Source organism: Psammomys obesus, unplaced genomic scaffold (assembly GCF_907164565.1).
Source record: "Psammomys obesus unplaced genomic scaffold, mPsaObe1.curated_primary_1811, whole genome shotgun sequence".
NCBI lineage: Eukaryota > Metazoa > Chordata > Mammalia > Rodentia > Muridae > Psammomys > Psammomys obesus.
The window spans coordinates 6,374,954-6,391,805 of NW_026596152.1; the positions used below are offsets into that span (position 1 = coordinate 6,374,954).

The window sequence follows — 16,852 nt, forward strand, 5'->3', positions numbered from 1 at the left end:
GTCTCTGGCAGTGATAAAACACCATGACCTAAAGCAACTTTGAGGGGAAAAAGGTTTGTTTCATCTTACACTTCCAGGTCACAGTCTGTGACTGGTGGAAATCAGGGCAGGAACTCAAGGCAGGAATGGAGGCCCTGGGGGAACACTGCTCACTGGCTTGCTCCTTGTGACTGGCTCAGCCTGCGTTCTCAGACATCCCAGGTCCACCAGCCCAGGGGTGGCACCACTCACAGTGAGCTGGGTTTTTCTACATCAACCATTAATCAGTCCAGCACAGCAGTAATGAACAGATAGACAAACAGGTAGACAGGGATGGACAGACAGTAGAGAAAAGAAATAGCTCCCAAGCCAGAGAAATAAAAAAGATGAGGATATATTTTGATTTCTTGACATTCTGTCAAAGCAATGACATAGGCACGGGGGTCAGAAGACAAGGATGAACACATGAGCTTTAAGATTAGGGGAGGCTGACCATACAAGATGACAAAGCAGGTAAAGGTACTTGCTGCCAAGCATAACAACCTCAGTTCAGTCCCCTGGGCCCACTTGGTAGAAAGAGAGAACTGATTTCCACAAGTTGACCTCCGACCTTCACAAGCATACTGTGGCATGTATATACACCACGTAATGAATAATAAATGACAAGTATACAAATAAATGGAATGTTAATGCTTTCGAAAGGATAAGAGGAGTGCACCTTCCGATTTGCAGAAAGTGTTCAGCATAGACAGTTCTAGGCACAATGGACAGGGTAAAGCAGATGGCGCGCACGCGCTATGGAACAAGGAACAAATACGGTGATATGACATGAGATTAGAAGAAACCGCTGCAAGAACTGGTTTGGATTTGCTATGACCTGGGAAGCCAGAAGCTGGTCATAGTGTGGGACACTGGGGCCAAGTTTCAGCTAAAACACTCCCTCAAGGGTGAATGACCGCTAGGAGCAGGAAGAGGGAGGGCTGGGCCTGAGCTGTAATGTTGGAGTTCTCTGTCTCTCTGACTAGGCTGATGGGAGAGTGGCTGGCGTCTGCTTTCCAAGCCTCTGCCTGCTGTGTGGGCGTCATGTCTCCTGCGGATGGACTCTGCCAACCCCGCCTCCCTGCCTCGGCCCCTGTCTTTTTGCCTGCTTCTTTTTCCCTCTTCTACAACCCTTGTTCACTAAGGAACGCCTGTTCCTTTCTGACATGGCCCTGCACTCTGCTTTCGTCACGTCCTGCAGGTCTACCTACAGGTCTCAGGGAATTCATAAGGGAAAGGAGTGAAGAACTAGAACATAATCACTGAGAACTTGTGCATCTAGTGTGCGCCTAGACCTCCCATCATTGCCAGCCAAAACAGTGACTCTTTAGCCCCTGGAGCTGGACCTGAAGGCAGGAAGGAGTAGACAGGCAGCCTTCCTCAGCACAGGCCTCCTGCTGGCAAATGCTCTGAGTGCTGAGTCTTTGCTTTTATCCCACCTGCAACTTCCCCAGGCCATTCTCCAACTTTAGTGAGCAAAGCCATTGTTCCCTAGACTGTGGACATAACCTTGCGTGTCCTTTATGGATGACTTCATGGGATTTTGAAGGATAATTTAGAGTTTAATACGTTTCACCCTGGGGCTGACCTACAGTAAACTGAATACATGGTGGGGCTGGGCTCCACATGCTTCAGTATTCAAGTGTATCCTGACCTGAGGCAGCCCAGTGCTGCCCGCCTGTCCTTATCCTTGTTGCCTTTTGTACAGTTTGTTTACATGGGGGGGGGGGGTAACTGCTTACAGTTGTTAAGTAAGGAACAGCAAGTTAATTTAGTATTTTTTAAAATGATGAAAACATACTCTTTATATTTTAAATAGAAAAGTTTTCTGTATTTTTTCATTAGACTCAAAGAGGGAAATAGAGCTAAAATATAGTCTAATGAGAACAAAACTTATAAAATTATGTTCTTCACCTCACCTTCCCAAGAAGAGTACAGAGGACAGTACCTCAGTTCTAATGACCTTCGAGTGACCTGCTTAAAATGCCAGTTGTACTCAGGCATGATGGTCTGTACCTATGATCTCAATAGTTATAAAGCGATGGGGACGGGAACGGATCAGAAATTTGAAGGCAGCCTGGACTATGCATTGACTATTGCAAAACAAAATATTGACAGTACAGTAAATACAATAAAGTGCCACTCCCAGCTCAGGGGTACAGTTTGTATTCAGCATATGTTCAACCCTGGATTTCCTGGCACCAGAAAAGCGACTTCCTTTATTGCTTTGTTGTCACTTAAAATTTAAGAAGATTAAAACCAAAAACAAACAAACAAACAAACAAAAAAAAAACCCAATTGTTCATCTCACCCCATTTGAAAAATACTGGTTTCATTTTCTGCACTAGTGAAAGAGTTATCCTTCTGTTAAGACGGGTGCCTGGGCTCATCTTAAAATGTACAGACATGGTTCCTTGCCACCGGAGATGTATCCTGGACCCGTGCTGCCTTGCAATGGCAGAGATAGCTAATAGAAACGTCTTTACAGCTTCTATTTACCAGTGTCTTTCCTGTGGAAACACTTGACCCTGTGGCTTTCTGCTTTTTCCTTCAACTCTGGGGCCTTCGTGGTAGAATTATTTATCAGGCTTTTTAGTGGCGTGGGAGCCACCATGTGACTCTGAGCATATTACTCAGGAAGCATCCCAGATGCACACGCAGACTCCCGGAGCCACAGTGCTCCTGACTAAAGAGCTCTTGCATCTGCCTAGAAGGAAGTCTGTAGAGAAATGCTCTAGGGGCCTTCATAATGGAGCTGTCTTAACCTCGCTCTCATCTCCATGAGTGGAGCTCTCTTGGAGCCAAACCACCGCAGCTGTTCCCCTGGGAACATGTGATCCCTGGCTTCAGATTGACCACCTCTGTTGGCAATAGGGGTTTGTCATGTACAAAGTTAAGCGGTGGTTTGCTTCTAAGGTCTGTGGGGCTTTGGTTTCCAACTGTTTTCATATTCCCACTAGTAGATCTTTTCTTCCTGCCCCTTATGTTATACAAGTGTCCAATGTCCTTGAACTGTCCCACCCAGTGAGGCACTCATCTCCCTGCCCGCTGTTCCTGACTGGATAAAGTAGATTTATCCTGACTGGATAAAGTTCAAAGATACCTGGAAGAGTGGTTTGAAGTAATGCCTTAGGATTTTTTTAGTTGCTATGAGGTTAAAGAACAAGCAGTTGTCTTCAGCATATTAGAGCCACCTTGCCTATAGGCTCTTGGGGGAGTTCTTGAGGACCCTTGGGACATGCCCACTGCAGAGTTCTCCAGGTTCTGCCCAGCTCTGCTGAGAGTGGGTCATTCTGTGTAGACTCACCCTGATCCTCCCCAAAGACTTTCCCAACTGAGCCACCCCTGGGATCTCTTCTCTGGCTTATCACTTGGACTGGTGGATCATCTCTCCTAGACAGACATCTGCTGGCTGTGTGCAGTGGCTCCTCTGTCCTCTTCTCCCTTAGCACTTGCTGGTTGCAGCTGACCTCCAGTCCCCCAGCCACCTCTGTTTTTCTCTGCACCACTGCATTTTACTCTCTAAATGCCAACATTCTGTATCCCTCTCTCACTTAGCTTTACACATCCCTAAAATGACCATCTCAGCCTTAGCCCTCAGAGTTGCCAGTTCAGTCCTCTAAGCCCAAAGCTTTATGAGAAAGATCTTCACAGCCCAAGCATAAGCCTGGTAGTTCACCCCAACCCAGATCCCTGGGGCAAAAGAAAGGCAAACTGACAGTTTGAGATGGGCAGGGGACACTGAGGCTGCTGTTCCTGGGCAGTTATGCCTAACTTGAGCTGATGCTTGTGTGAAGCTCACCTCAGAGGTGAGCCCTGGGCCCACCTCTCCCACCTCAGCACATACTTGCTTCAGATCCTATAGGTGCTTTATACTCAAGACTTAAAGCTTCCTAAACATCACCGTAACTGTGGTTTGTTTTGCCTTGGATGCATACGCCTGCCACCTCTCTCCCCTCCCCTTCCCACCTGGTAGCTCTTCCTAGCATTGTTTCATTGTTCTGTCAGAATTGAAATTTTCTGTTTTCCTTATTTTCACAGAGTGCAGGGGGATGTAGATACTTATAATCTACCATCTTCTTCAAACTTGAAGTTTTCCAGTTTAAATTTCCAATGTGCCTTATATGACTGGTAGTTCAATGATGCCCTGCCCCTGGTCTGTCCCTGTTAATTTCTTTTTTTTTTCTTTTCTTTTCCTTTTTTTCTTTTTTCTTTTTCTTTTCTTTCTTTCTTTTTTTTTTCTTTTTGTTGTTGGGGGATGGGTGCTTGCTGTCCTGAACTTCCTTTGCCAACCAGGCTGGCCTCGAATTCACAGAGTTCCACTGCCTCTGCCTCCCTGAGTGCTGGAATTACAGGCGTGTGCCACCAAACCTGGCTCATATTTTTTAATATTATCAAGGCCTATTGTTTCTAATAAATGTTTTAGAATTCTCCCACTTAATTCAGCTCGTCCAGAATATATTGATCATCTATGGTGTTAAGAGAATTGTGCATTTTCTTTGTGTGATGCTGAAAGCTTTATAAAATGGTTAAGGGAATTAGGTGTACCAAAGGCTCAGAAGACAGCACTGCACAGCCCCAAAGTACCTGTTAAATGAAATTAATAAACAGGTGTGAATGGGGCGGTCTCTGAGAAGCAGTAGAAGATGCAGAACAGAATGGAGTGGCCATTGCATGCCTCCTGACAAGGGCCCCTGGGCTAAGCCTTTCTTCCTGTTATTTTGAAAGACATCTGTATTTTGATTGCATCTCCTTTGAATTTTCCATTTTCCAGCCTTGTGAGTGCTGACAGAGAAATAATAGATGTCAACATTAGTTTTTCCAAGTTAATGGATCAGATGAGGGTGATCCATAATGTGTGGCTTAGGTGTGGGCTGTACGCAGGAGATTGCCTGATAAGAGCTGAGCGGGAGGTTATTTGGGGAGGATAAATGGAAACCCTTGGATTCAGGGTCAACCATACCTGTCTTTAAAATGAATGATAAAGATTGAGTTTTAGAATGAAATGAATGGACTGTTTAGTTGGCATTACTAACTTAAAGAGCACGGTTTAGCTTAAGTATTATAGGGACTTAGAGAAGACATTTTTCAAATTTACTGAAGGTTTTACCAGTAAGCACTTAAGCAAATGTAAACACTATGTGGGCTGCAGGGGAGCCACGCCGGTCTAGTGGACACGACCAGGCACAGGCCTGCACAGCTTCGCAGGCTTGTTATGATTGGTCTCTCAGCATGTGTATACTGCTAATGTAATAAGAACATAAACAGTTGGTAAGTATAGAAATTTCTTTCTGTAACGTTAACCAGTGATTTGAAGCAGCAGGAAAAACAAATTTGGTCTCAACTGAGTTGCAGAGGTGTTAATGTAGAGAAGATTGTTCTGGAAATAAGATCGCCCAGTACCGTGAGCCATGGAGTTGAGAAGTCAGCAAGAGAGTCTTTGTCCATATCATCACACCTAGTCGTTGCCAAGGATGAGCGAGGTGCACACTGGGAGTCTCTGGAAGCCACAGGCTGCTGGTAGTCAGGAGAGAAGGGAAAGTGTGCGTGAGTGTGAAGCACTCTGGGTTCTGAGTGTCTTGATGATGTCAGCCCTGTGTGTGATGGGCTCCTTAGGTCCCATGTCCCTATTTAATAGCTATAAGACATCCAGGTATTCTAATTAACATTCACATGAAGAAATGGCTACCATATGTTAGGAACTTAGTCTGTTTTGTTGTGTTGCTGTTGTTTGTTTTGCTTAACATTAATCGAGGTTGGGGAGGCTGATGTTCCTCCTCTCAAGACTGCTCATGTGCAAATACTGTTTCCACTGGTGAGTCTGAATATGGGCTTAGTTCTCTTTTTTGTGGTTTGTAGGAATTTATTGGGCAATACGGTTAGGTACAGAGAACATCAAGTTGAATGCTGTAGACTGGCTGCACTAAAAGGCGTGGCCTGGGAGATGTACAGGCAGAATCATCATTCAAGGACCCGGTTTGTGCAAAGACCAAGAAGGATTGCACGTGCCCCAGAACGGACAGGGAGGTCCCCTTCCACTGGTAGAGAGGTTCAGGAAGATAAAGGTGAGGGGAAAATGGTCTTGGTTGTTATTGGCATTGTTATGCCATTGCTTTTGTCTTTTGCAGTGCTGGATACCCTCCAGGGATTTCTGCAGGCTCTAAGGGAGGCCTCCTTACACTGGTCTACACCCTCAACTCTTGTTTACCCGTGAGACAAAGAGAATATGGGGAGCAGCATTCATAACGTTAGCAGACACGTTCTCTCTTACTAGACCCTAGAGAACAAACAGTGGAGCAGCAGTCAGAGCAAATCCAGATTGTATGGGCCTGCTATGCTTGCCTTAGTTACCAGCATTTAAAAATAGAACAAACTCGCATCAACTCCTGCATTTGGAAATGGGGGTGATGCACCGCCACGTGTTGTCTGCCAAGCACAGCCTCTGCCATTCCCTTTCTTTCATGTTAGCCCAACTGCCTCCTTCCTGCTGGCAGCCTGGTTCCTGCTGTGTCTGCATAAACATGTCCCTTAAACATGCAGATTGCTGGGAAGAGGAGCAGGGAAGTGTACCTGTCTCAGGACTTCACCTCCCCACAGGAGCACACACAGCTCCCATCTTCTCCAGACTTGTGGGGATAGATGTCCTGCCTTCACTTTTTAAGTTGTGTTTATTAAAGATATTAAAGGCTTGCAAAGACGCTAAAATCCTTTAACTCTGTTTTGCATAAGTGATTAAAGTTCTACAAATTAAAAACTAAAGGGAGAGTTAGAAAGTTAAACCATGTGGCTCAAACTGGAAAAAGAAAGGGTCTCCCCTGCAGCAGGCACTGGCTGTTAGAGGGTGAGGAAGAATGGGTTTCCCTGAGAAGTCCTGCCCAGTGACTTAAGTAGATTCAGAGATTGTACTTCTGCACTGGAAGCTGGTTTTCATAGATGGATCAAAGTGTCTGTGATGGTTGAGAATGACCACATTCTCTCATATGTTTCAATGTTCTGTTCCCAGTGGCTGGACTATTTAGAAAGGCTTAGGAGGCGTGGCCTTGTTGGAGGAGGGGTATCCCTGGAGTGGGGCTCTGAGGGTTCTAAAGCTCATGTCAGGCCCAGTCTCACTTTCTGCCCTGTGACTGTGATTAGATGTGAGCTCTCAGCTACTGCTCCAGAGCTATCCCTGCCTGCCTGCTGCCACACTTCCTGCCATGATGGTCAAGGACTCAGCCTCGGGAACTATAAACAAGGCCCCATTAAATGCTTCCTTTTATAAGTTGTTTTGGTCACGGTGTCGCTCTTCACATACTAGAACACTAAGACAGCACTGAAATAACCGCACACACAGCAGAAGCCCCAGTCTGTATACAAATATCTTTCCTGTCATTTAAATGAGTTAGTGTGGCACCCTTCAAGGATCACTGACTGCTTCTTCCTGTCTGAGGAGGTTAGCTCAGAAGTCGGCCGTATCTTGCATGACCTGACCCTCACATCCTGATTGGGGTGCCAAGGGAGTGGAGAGCGGGTAGAGACAGAAACACATACAGAGAAGCTGGGATCTGGTGGGCTGCAGTCATACAACCCAGAAACTTGCTATTCCGTACAGCAGAGGAGGAGCTTACGGGTAAGTAAGGTCTGTAGGGTAGCAGGCTTAGGCTGCAGTCACAGAGGAGGACGCCGTGGCTGCTAGCCTTCGCACACACTGGCCAATCATTAGTAAATCACACTTGGACCGCTGCAAGGCCTTGCCACTCCTGGGATGCTCACCTGGGAAGGCATGGCCATGTGGCAACACACATTCCCACAGGACATCTTCCTCAGCTCTCGCAGAGGTCAGCAAGGGGCAGGCTCCCCTGTTTGTCATATTCTGTTACAGCCTGATTTGTAAACAACAGGTCCCTCTTATCTTCCTTCTGCATTAGTAAGAGTCTTTTGGTTGGTTTTTTTTAAAACTCCTTTAGTATAAGCAGATACACTGTTTTCTTCCTTCAATTTTTTTTTTCATATAATACAACTTTCATGTCCTAAGTATATGAAGTCCTTAAGTTCTGAAATTATATCAGTGTTCTGCTGCTTTATCATATCTATAGCTTGAGACTTATACAGAATCAAAAAATTCCTAATAAGATTCTGTGGAGACTTTTTTCAGAACAGTTTCTGTAGAGACATTCCCAAAAACTCATTTCAAAGTTCAAATGCAGGATTTATGCAGGAAATTAAAGTTAAATTGGCTTGATTTGATGAAGGTTTAAGATTTTCTTTTGTTTTTGAAGAAAGGAAATTTTATTTTGTAATTTAAAAGTCATTAATTCAGGAAGGATGGCCAAGAAGTATGAGATTAATTTTTGTGTAGGCCAATTACCTGAGGAGCCATTCATAATATAGTTTGATTTAATGCTGTGCTTCCTGGACCCCCAACACTGCTTATACAGAAGGGCCCAGTTTCCCCAGGAAGTTATTTAAAAGTCAAGTAATTTAAATTACATTTATTAAGTACAATGAATAGACAAATTAAAGCTTGTATTTCTTTGGGCCGGAGAGATGGCTCAGAGGTTAGGAGCACCGGCTGCTCTTCGAGAGGTCCTGGGTTCAATTCCCAGCACCCACATGTCAGCTCATAGCTGTCTGTGACTCCAGTTCCAGAGGATCTGACACCCTCACACAGACATACAATCAAGCAAAATGACAATGCTCATAAAATAAATAAATCTTTGCGGGGGGGGGCGTGTGTTTCTCCTTGTTCCCAATATCTATAGAAAATTCTTCTTCAGTAGAGCTACATCAAGACTAGTATTTATAAACAAAGCAAGGTTCCGTCGCCAGGGAGCAAAGTCCGACCCGTGGACACGTGTGGATAAATGCCCACTCTTGGTCTGTTAGTTTCCCTTCTGGAGTAGCCTTAGACAAGAAAGGCAGGAGAGACATTCCGTAATTTAAAATGGAATTTGGCTTGCCTGTGAGGTTTGAAGTGCAGCTTTCAGCCCTCATCATGAACCGTGAACCGTGACCCTGTCAGCTCCACTGGGTGAGTACGCAGGAACACTCTCACTCCTTCCCACCCCCGTCCTGTTTGTACCACATTCATGCGCTTAAACCCCCGTGCAGTTACTGGCCGTACTACTTAAGTCTGGTCACTTATTGTCGCACCCTCGTTCTGTTTATTTCGGGTCTTTCCCACTCAAATTCAGTGAGACTCATTCGGAGCCCCTAGTGCCCTGGACCCTCATGGGCATGCCGCAGCTGCTGTGGTAGTGGGCTGGGAACACCAACATCTTTTGAAGATCACTCAGGTTCTGCCTCCTGCCAATTCACCGTTTTGTTATTTGATAGAACAAAATTAAATTCCTATACAAGTTGTAACTGCAAAGACAAATACCTGTATATAAATAAAATACCTGCAAAAAATAAATAAATAAATCTTTTAAGTCTGTAGGCTTCAAAATAAACCAGGGAAAGAATCACTGGCATTTTCAAACCCCCTACATCCAGCTCTGCTTAAAGGATCCTCCCTATTTAAGTGATGCTGTCTTCGAGTAGCTGATTTTATAGGGACTTGCGTGTTTCACGTCTATCTTTCTTTCTAAATAAAATGTCCCTATTTTCCCATGTGCTCTGTTGCCAAGTGTAGCGATTAATTGTACAAGCAGCCAGAAATGTGAACCAATGAGGGACAAGCAAACAGGTGATGCCCTTGTGCAGTTAGCCAGTGTCCTCTGCGCTCAAGAGGGGCTGGAGACATGAGCTCAATGGTTTAGAGCACCGTCTGCTCTTCCAAAGGACTGGGGTTCAATTCCCAGCACCCACATGGCAGCTCACAACTGTCTGTAATGCTCATTCCAGGGGATTTGATCACCTTCACATAAAGTTAAATAAATTATTACTTTTTTTTTTTTTTTTTTTTAAAGAGGCTCCATGAAGTATTCCCTTCTTAACTGAAGCTCCAGAGTAAGAATTTTACACAAGGTGACACAGCCGGCCAGGGTAGATGCTCCCCCTCCTTGTGGTCTTGCTATTGAGCCTTTTGGCCTGAAAGACCCCGAGCACACCCCCCACCACCTCTTCTTGCTGAGGAAACAAGGACCAGACAGCTGCATCCATACAGCTGCACTGTGTCCTGACTGGTTAAGCAGCAGGGCCTAAACTGGACTCAGAGGACCTGCCTTGTGGCCAGTGTGCTTGGTCAGGAAAGCAGACAATAATAATAAAATTAAAGGATTTTAATATGACTTTGTTATGAAAATGTTCAGCAGGCACTGCGGTAGACACGGGGCATGAAGCTCAGGGCTCCCCGGACCCAGGCTTAGCACTCACCAGACTTTCACAACCCTTCAGCTTCCTTTTATGGTGCTTTTAACAGGCCACACGCTTAAGGCTGACTAGGTCAAGTCCTGTTAGGTGAGTCAAGGAAGCCAAGGGACACACTGTTTCTCCGCCAGCAGCTACTGCTTCTAGGTCATAACCCGTGTTCTTTGCGCCGGAACTGTTCAGGATGCATACATTGACGGGCACTGAAAGTGGGTGCCCTGCCCTGGCCAGCCGCACTGTGTGCTGAGGATGGTGGCAGGTGTCGGCCTAGAAAGTGTTCTTGCCATGTGAGTAGCAGCATTGTATTGGCAGCGTGTGACATAGCCTTGCCGGCTTCTACCTGGTTCCCAGGTAACGCTACTGTTGCTGGTCTGGGAGCCACACCCAGAACCACCGTGGAGGGTGGACCCACAGTCCTCTTCCCTGGCTCTGGGCCCAAGGGAATCCAAGGAGCCTTTCTTCCCAGCTGACCGTGGCAGCCAGCTACAGCACTCCCTGTGGGCCTGAACTACTGAAGAATGAAAGGGTATGAAGAGGAAATGCTAATAGGGGTTTAAGAGAGAGCTCTAAATGCAGGATAAAGCGACAGAAAGAAAGTGGCTCCACATCATGGTGAAGACATTTGTCAAACCTTCAAGGAAAAGGGGTGCAGATGGGCTTCCTGAGCGGCTGCTAAGTGGTGTCGTGAGGGAAAGTGCAGAGCAGCTGGCCTCAGATCACAGGAGTTGCTGCCCTCCCTCCGTCTCTAATACCTGACTCTCACCATGTAAGCAGAGTCGCTGTGTTTAACAAGATGGGCAAGGAGCACTTCTTCCAAATGAAAAATAATCATCCGTAGATGCTGAGTTTGGGGTGAGGTCCACTCAGTGGCCCAGCACTTGGTCACTGCTTGGAGCCCTTCTGGGCTGTCACCACACACGCACTGAAAATGCCAAACTTCTGCAACTGTAACGTCACTGTGGTATTGTTGCTTTCCTGGTAAACTGGCCCTCGAAACGTAGCACACTGCCACAGCGATACTCTCTCCTCCTGGAACCGCTGTCCTGGTCTGCTTCTTCCTCTGCAGCTTCAGACACCACTGGCAGCCTTTAGCACTGAAGGTGCATTGGATCCTTTTTTTATTTTTATCAGTTTCTAGAACTACATTTATTTATGTAGTGGTGCGTGCGTGCGTGCGTGGGTGTGTGACTGGTGACGTGTGGAAATCAGAGGACAATTTTCAAGAGTTGCTTCTTTCCTTCTACCAAGAGCTCTGGGGTTGCACTCGGGCCATCAGGCTTTGAGACAGCACTTTGCCCACTTTGCCATCAGGCCCATCTCTGCCATCTCTACCACTCATCTGTCATGGGGTCTCAGTTTACACATTCACTTCCAGTCAGATGAGGCAGTACACACCCAGCATTAATTGAATAAATAAGTAAATAAAGTGAGATAATTCAGTTCCTCCGGGAAGCATGTCCACCCTGTCCTTCCATCATGGGTAAGGCAGATACCCTCACGTTACCCTGCTTCCTGTACAGCCACCGGGAACAGGCCAGTGAGGGCTCTGTCCTCCCACTGTTGTGGCCTGCCTGTGCTTCAGTGATAGCTGTTCTTTGTGCTGTAACTGAACAGTGGAGAAAACCCAAGGAGCTCAGACACAGGGGTCTGCGCCCCACTGACAGCAACCACCTCAGCTGACCCAGGAAACGAGAGGATCTGCAGGGCGTTCCACCAGCTGTTCCAAAGGCCAGTTGGGAGACTCTGGATTCAATTAATGGACCAGTCTCTAAACCCAAGCCCAGGCTTACCAGCCAAGTTATTTTACCTGTGTCGGGTCTATTTCTTCACCAGAAAAATGAAGTAATACTATAGTCTCACAAAATCACTTTGCTAATTTTAAAAATTGTTTGTTTTTGTGGGAAAAGGCTGCTATGGTTATTTTGGAGACAAATTATACTGTTTTCCATCTATCCTATTGGCAATTTTTGGCTTATCGTAACCATTGTGTTAATGTAGATTATGGAGGTGGGCACTTTTCTGTGCCACTCCTGGGAGTGACAGCTGTGCAGGATAGACTGGCAGCATGCGTCGTGTTCTGCACCTGTAAAACATGCATGATCAGCAGCAGAGCCTGGTAGCTCTCAAACAACGTGAGTGTGTACCATCTAGCTTAGCAAGCTTATACCTAGGAATTTCTCCTAAGGGAACCATAAGCAGAAGTCTCCATAAGAAATTCATCTCAGCATTGCCTAAATTTTTAAAAAAACTAAAAATGTGCTGATTAGATTAATTGTTGTGTATTCATAGAATAAGCCTCTTTGTAGCTGTCGATGATGATGTAAAACAAGTAGTGACATGGGGAATCTGAAGATTTATGGAAACTAAGCAAATAACAAAACCGTAATTAAGTATGTATTTACATTCAAAGTAACTGTAGCACAGGAGAAGGCCAGAAGCTCATAAACCATTTCTGTTTCTGAGTAATTCAGAATTTTTCTTTTCTATTTTTATAGTTGTAAATTTTCTGTGTAGTACATTTACAGTAACAATTTTAGCAAAAATGAAACACAACAGGAAAATGAGGCTGTTGATGCTCTGAAGTTTGCCGCTGAAGATGCTTCCCAGGGCATGCTGGGTAAATATCTTAATTCTTGTTTGCACAGCCTGTTAGCCTATTTGGTCTTCATTCATGCCCCTAAGTACATTGATTTAAATGCCAAAATCAAGCCTCATCATTTTCTGTGATTCCAACACAGGTCAGAAACTAAACTTCCACCCCAAATTGCCTATCTCAATAAATTAAATTCATGTGGGCTTTTCTGAAAGGGCTTTTCATAGCACTAACACCCTGAACCCAACTGTGTTCCTGGCCCTTGGCGACGGGAACAACCCTGTTCTTCTTTCTTAAAAAAAAAAAAAAAAAGCCAATTCAGGAAAAATAAATATGTTTATGAACCACATTTTTTTTCCCACCCAAAATAAAACTAGCCTTTTGGAGCCTCGCGTATGGGAAGACCTGTTCTCATAAACCGGGAGCTACCTAATTGAAGGAACAAGAGTCAGAATGGTCACACTGGTTTTTTTAGCCACCTGTGTTCTTCCTGGCCATGGGGAGATAGCGCCTGTGCTTTCTAATCTTTCATCTGGAGAATTCCATCGTGTGCTGTGCTAAGAATTCAGACGGTTCCAAGTCACCCAGGGCTTATCACAGCCTGAGAGAAATCTGTTTCAGGAACAGAATTGAGGATAGAGGCAAATGGGAAATTGCAGAATAGAGGAGGCTGAGGTATATGTCCAGTTCAGATTCCCACTCCATCTAGATCTTCACTTTGAAGATGGCGCCCACAGCAGGCTTTCCTTGGGGAGGTGGGAACAAAATCTGTGTAAGGATGTGTGGAGTAGGAAGACAGTAAGATTTAATAAATAACGGAGGCAGGGTGCAGAGAGGGGGGCAGGGTAGAGCTAGAAACGTGACTCAGCAGTGAAGACCCCTCAGTGCTCTTGCTGAGAACCCTGGTTCAGTTCCCAGCACAGAAATTGTAGTTCACAACCATCTCCAAGTTCCAGGGGATCTGACCCTTCTGGCCTTTTCAAGCACCAGGAACACACATGGTGTACATACCAGGCAGGCAAACACTCACATAAATAAATAAAAATAAGTAAATACTAAACAAATAAGAGAGATTAGGAAGTAAAAGCAGAGGTGCAGGGAGTATCTGTAAAAACAACAAGGGCAGCCTATTCTTCTGCAATGAGAGGAAGGTGGGCATTAAGCCCAGGTGTTCATCACTGCTGTGTGAAGGCATCTGTCCGCACTGTTGGGAGCCAAAGTAAACTGGGGCCCTCAGAAAGGTGGGCAGTTAGTTCAGGGTCACTCAACACAGACTGGAGATCAACTCCAGCCAGGTGCTTGGACAGTGAACCATCCTCTTGAAGTGGATGAGGAACAGAAACAGTAGGTCACAGGGGAATTTGTCAGGGTGGGAGTGATAGAAAGACAAGATGAAGAGAAAACCAAGCGTACCTGAGTCCTTCCAAATTCATCAGTGTGGATTCCAAAGCGGTGGCCAGGGACAGGTGGGTGGAGATGTGCTCAGGTCTTCATGGAGGCCATGGCTCTCCTGTCGCTGATGATGGCCACACGTCCCTGTGTGTTCCCTCTTTCCTCAGAACTCCCATTCTGTTGTGTTCCACCTACCAGGCAGGGCAGACCACAGTCCCTGGGTGGAAAGAGGGCAAGCTAAGTGAGAGAGGAGAATTTTTACCTAGCCTCAGCTCGCTGCTCTGGTGTCAGGTGTCACTTGAGCTGCTGGGCCATCCTGCATCTCCACTCCGGGGCTGGGGAAGGCTGAATCTAACTCAGCACCATTCTTTAAGTTAGTCCTTCTTAGGGGCCCCACCTCAGTCCAGAGCATCTCTCCTCAGTGGGAACACTCCACAGCCCTAGCCACGGAAGGGGTTATCTCAAGTGATTGCCTCCCTTGGAAAGCTGACGTTGTTAAAACTAGAAGCCCCTAAAGCTGCTTGCTGGTGATTAGAACTTCTCATGCAGCAGTTGTGGAGCCTGTAATTGAGTGGGTCCTGGAACACTGCAAACATGCTTTTCTTGGGAGTTGAATTGTGGCTGTTGCAGAGAAAACACAGGCTTTAGCAACCTACATCCACAGGCTTTAGCAACCTACATCGATTCCCTGAGAAAAAATAAGCGTGTATCTAAGCAGGAACCAGGAGACCACACTTACCTAGACTCAAGGGCTCTTTTACACTGTAGAGTGTTCTTGTGCATACACAGCCCTCTGTGACCCCTAGCGACAGTCATATCCACAAACCCACTTACACCATTGGCAGCATGCAGCAGCCTCCTGGTGTTTGTTGTAACAGGATCATGGGGCCTTAAGCCTGTAATTTACTGGTGATCATGGCATGTGGATTCCCTGAGGCAGACATTGATGTTTGGTATCACTGATTTGGTGACGCCGTAAAGTACAACCAAATGAGTAGAATGGCTTCCAGAAGGGATCCTGTGTTTGTCCAAAACTTGCATTATTGTTTGCATCTGTCCCTTACTTAGCAACAGTTAGAACAGAACCCAGAGAAGTAGTCCTGTCAAACCCTCGCTTCAACCCTGGAGGAAGAGATGAGTGGAGGAGACCACAGAGGGGAAGAAGGGCAAGGGGACCCGCCTCCCGCCTGAGCTTCTCTACAGGCTCAGAGAGACGCCACAACTGGGAAGAAGGTCCCATAGCCATCCGTGGCTGTGAGATGCTGGCTCCCCATCAGTGCACTCTGAGCCCCAAGCCTGATGGAGGGGAGATCTGCTCATTATGCCCTCTGCTCTCTTCCAGCCCGTTGCTAGCCGTGTCTTTTGCCACCTGTTGTGCTGTGCCAGGAGTGGCCCTTCTGACCTGGGGAGTGAATCCGCTCACAGGCGCCCTGGGCATCCTCAACATTTTCCTGTATACTTGTTGTTACACACCGCTGAAGAGGATCAGCATCGCCAACACCTGGGTTGGAGCGGTGGTTGGAGCCATCCCTCCTGTCATGGGCTGGACCGCCGCGACCGGCAGCCTGGATGCTGGTGAGTGTCTCCTGGTGCAGCGCGGTGGCTTCTCTCAGCAGACAGGTTGTGCGTGCCGGATGTGAGAGCTCCTGAGTCTTCCAGGTGAACTTAGCAGCCTCCAGTCAGACTCCCTGGGGCCGGGGGCAGTTCCATTTTACTCTGTTGATTGTTCCAGCAAATGGGCAGTGCTGAGCTGAGAGGGCCCTGTGTCATCCAGGCCTGGTACACCCAGGGAAGGCTTATGCTGCCTCAGCCTGTGACAGCAGATAGTGAGGAAAGGCCCTGAAATGAGTGGTAAAATCAGATCACATGAGACCTGATTTGTTGGGGAAGGCCCGGTCCATGGGGAAGAGATGTGGGATTGGCCTCCTGTCCCCTGTTGGCCATGTCATCTAACTGGCAAGCCTCCTTCCTCCCTGGAACAGGCTTATTTTCCCTTGTGAGAGGACAGATTATCTTCATTAGCTCCTCATTTATTTTTACATGATTTGCTTAAATTGTTCATGCTGTCTACAGTAAAACCATTCAATAGGTCTACGTTTTTGGCAGCATGTCACAACTGGATTTGTGGGGTGAAAATAGCTCATTTTACCATCTGTGCGGGGAGCTTCACAGTCTGATTAGTCGAGTAATTAGTGTTTTGACCGACACGTAGGAAGGAAGTGGTGAGGTTTCCTGCAATATATGTAAGTACATACTTTTCACATGAGAGATCAAAAGGGAGTTGGCCATAAACCGTTGCCCTGTAAGCCACATTTCTGAAACTTTTCATAAAGGCTCATACACTCTGATTTGGCAAGCGCACAAATGTGATTACACCTTTGCCATGATCGTCTCCTAGAATGGTTTTAATATCCTGTAACTGGTGGGTTTTAATGAGTATACAAATACAGCATTCTAAAGCTTATGTGCTCCTTTGCTCTGTGATAAACTAAGCTTGAGGCTTATCCACGTGGGAGGCAGCAGCAGGAAAGGGCTTCAGAGCAAGATCTGAGCCCATTT

General features: G+C 46.3%; 1 protein-coding gene across 1 annotated transcript in view; it reads left to right on the plus strand.

Moving 5' to 3' along the window:
* The window catches only part of LOC129666930 (protoheme IX farnesyltransferase, mitochondrial), a 116,817-nt gene that overhangs the window by 84,516 nt on the left and 15,449 nt on the right, over positions 1 to 16,852 (plus strand). The window contains exon 6 of the mRNA XM_055594309.1: positions 15,636 to 15,868. Coding sequence (XP_055450284.1) covers positions 15,636 to 15,868 — 233 coding nt within the window. The remainder of the gene's footprint in view (positions 1 to 15,635; positions 15,869 to 16,852) is intronic.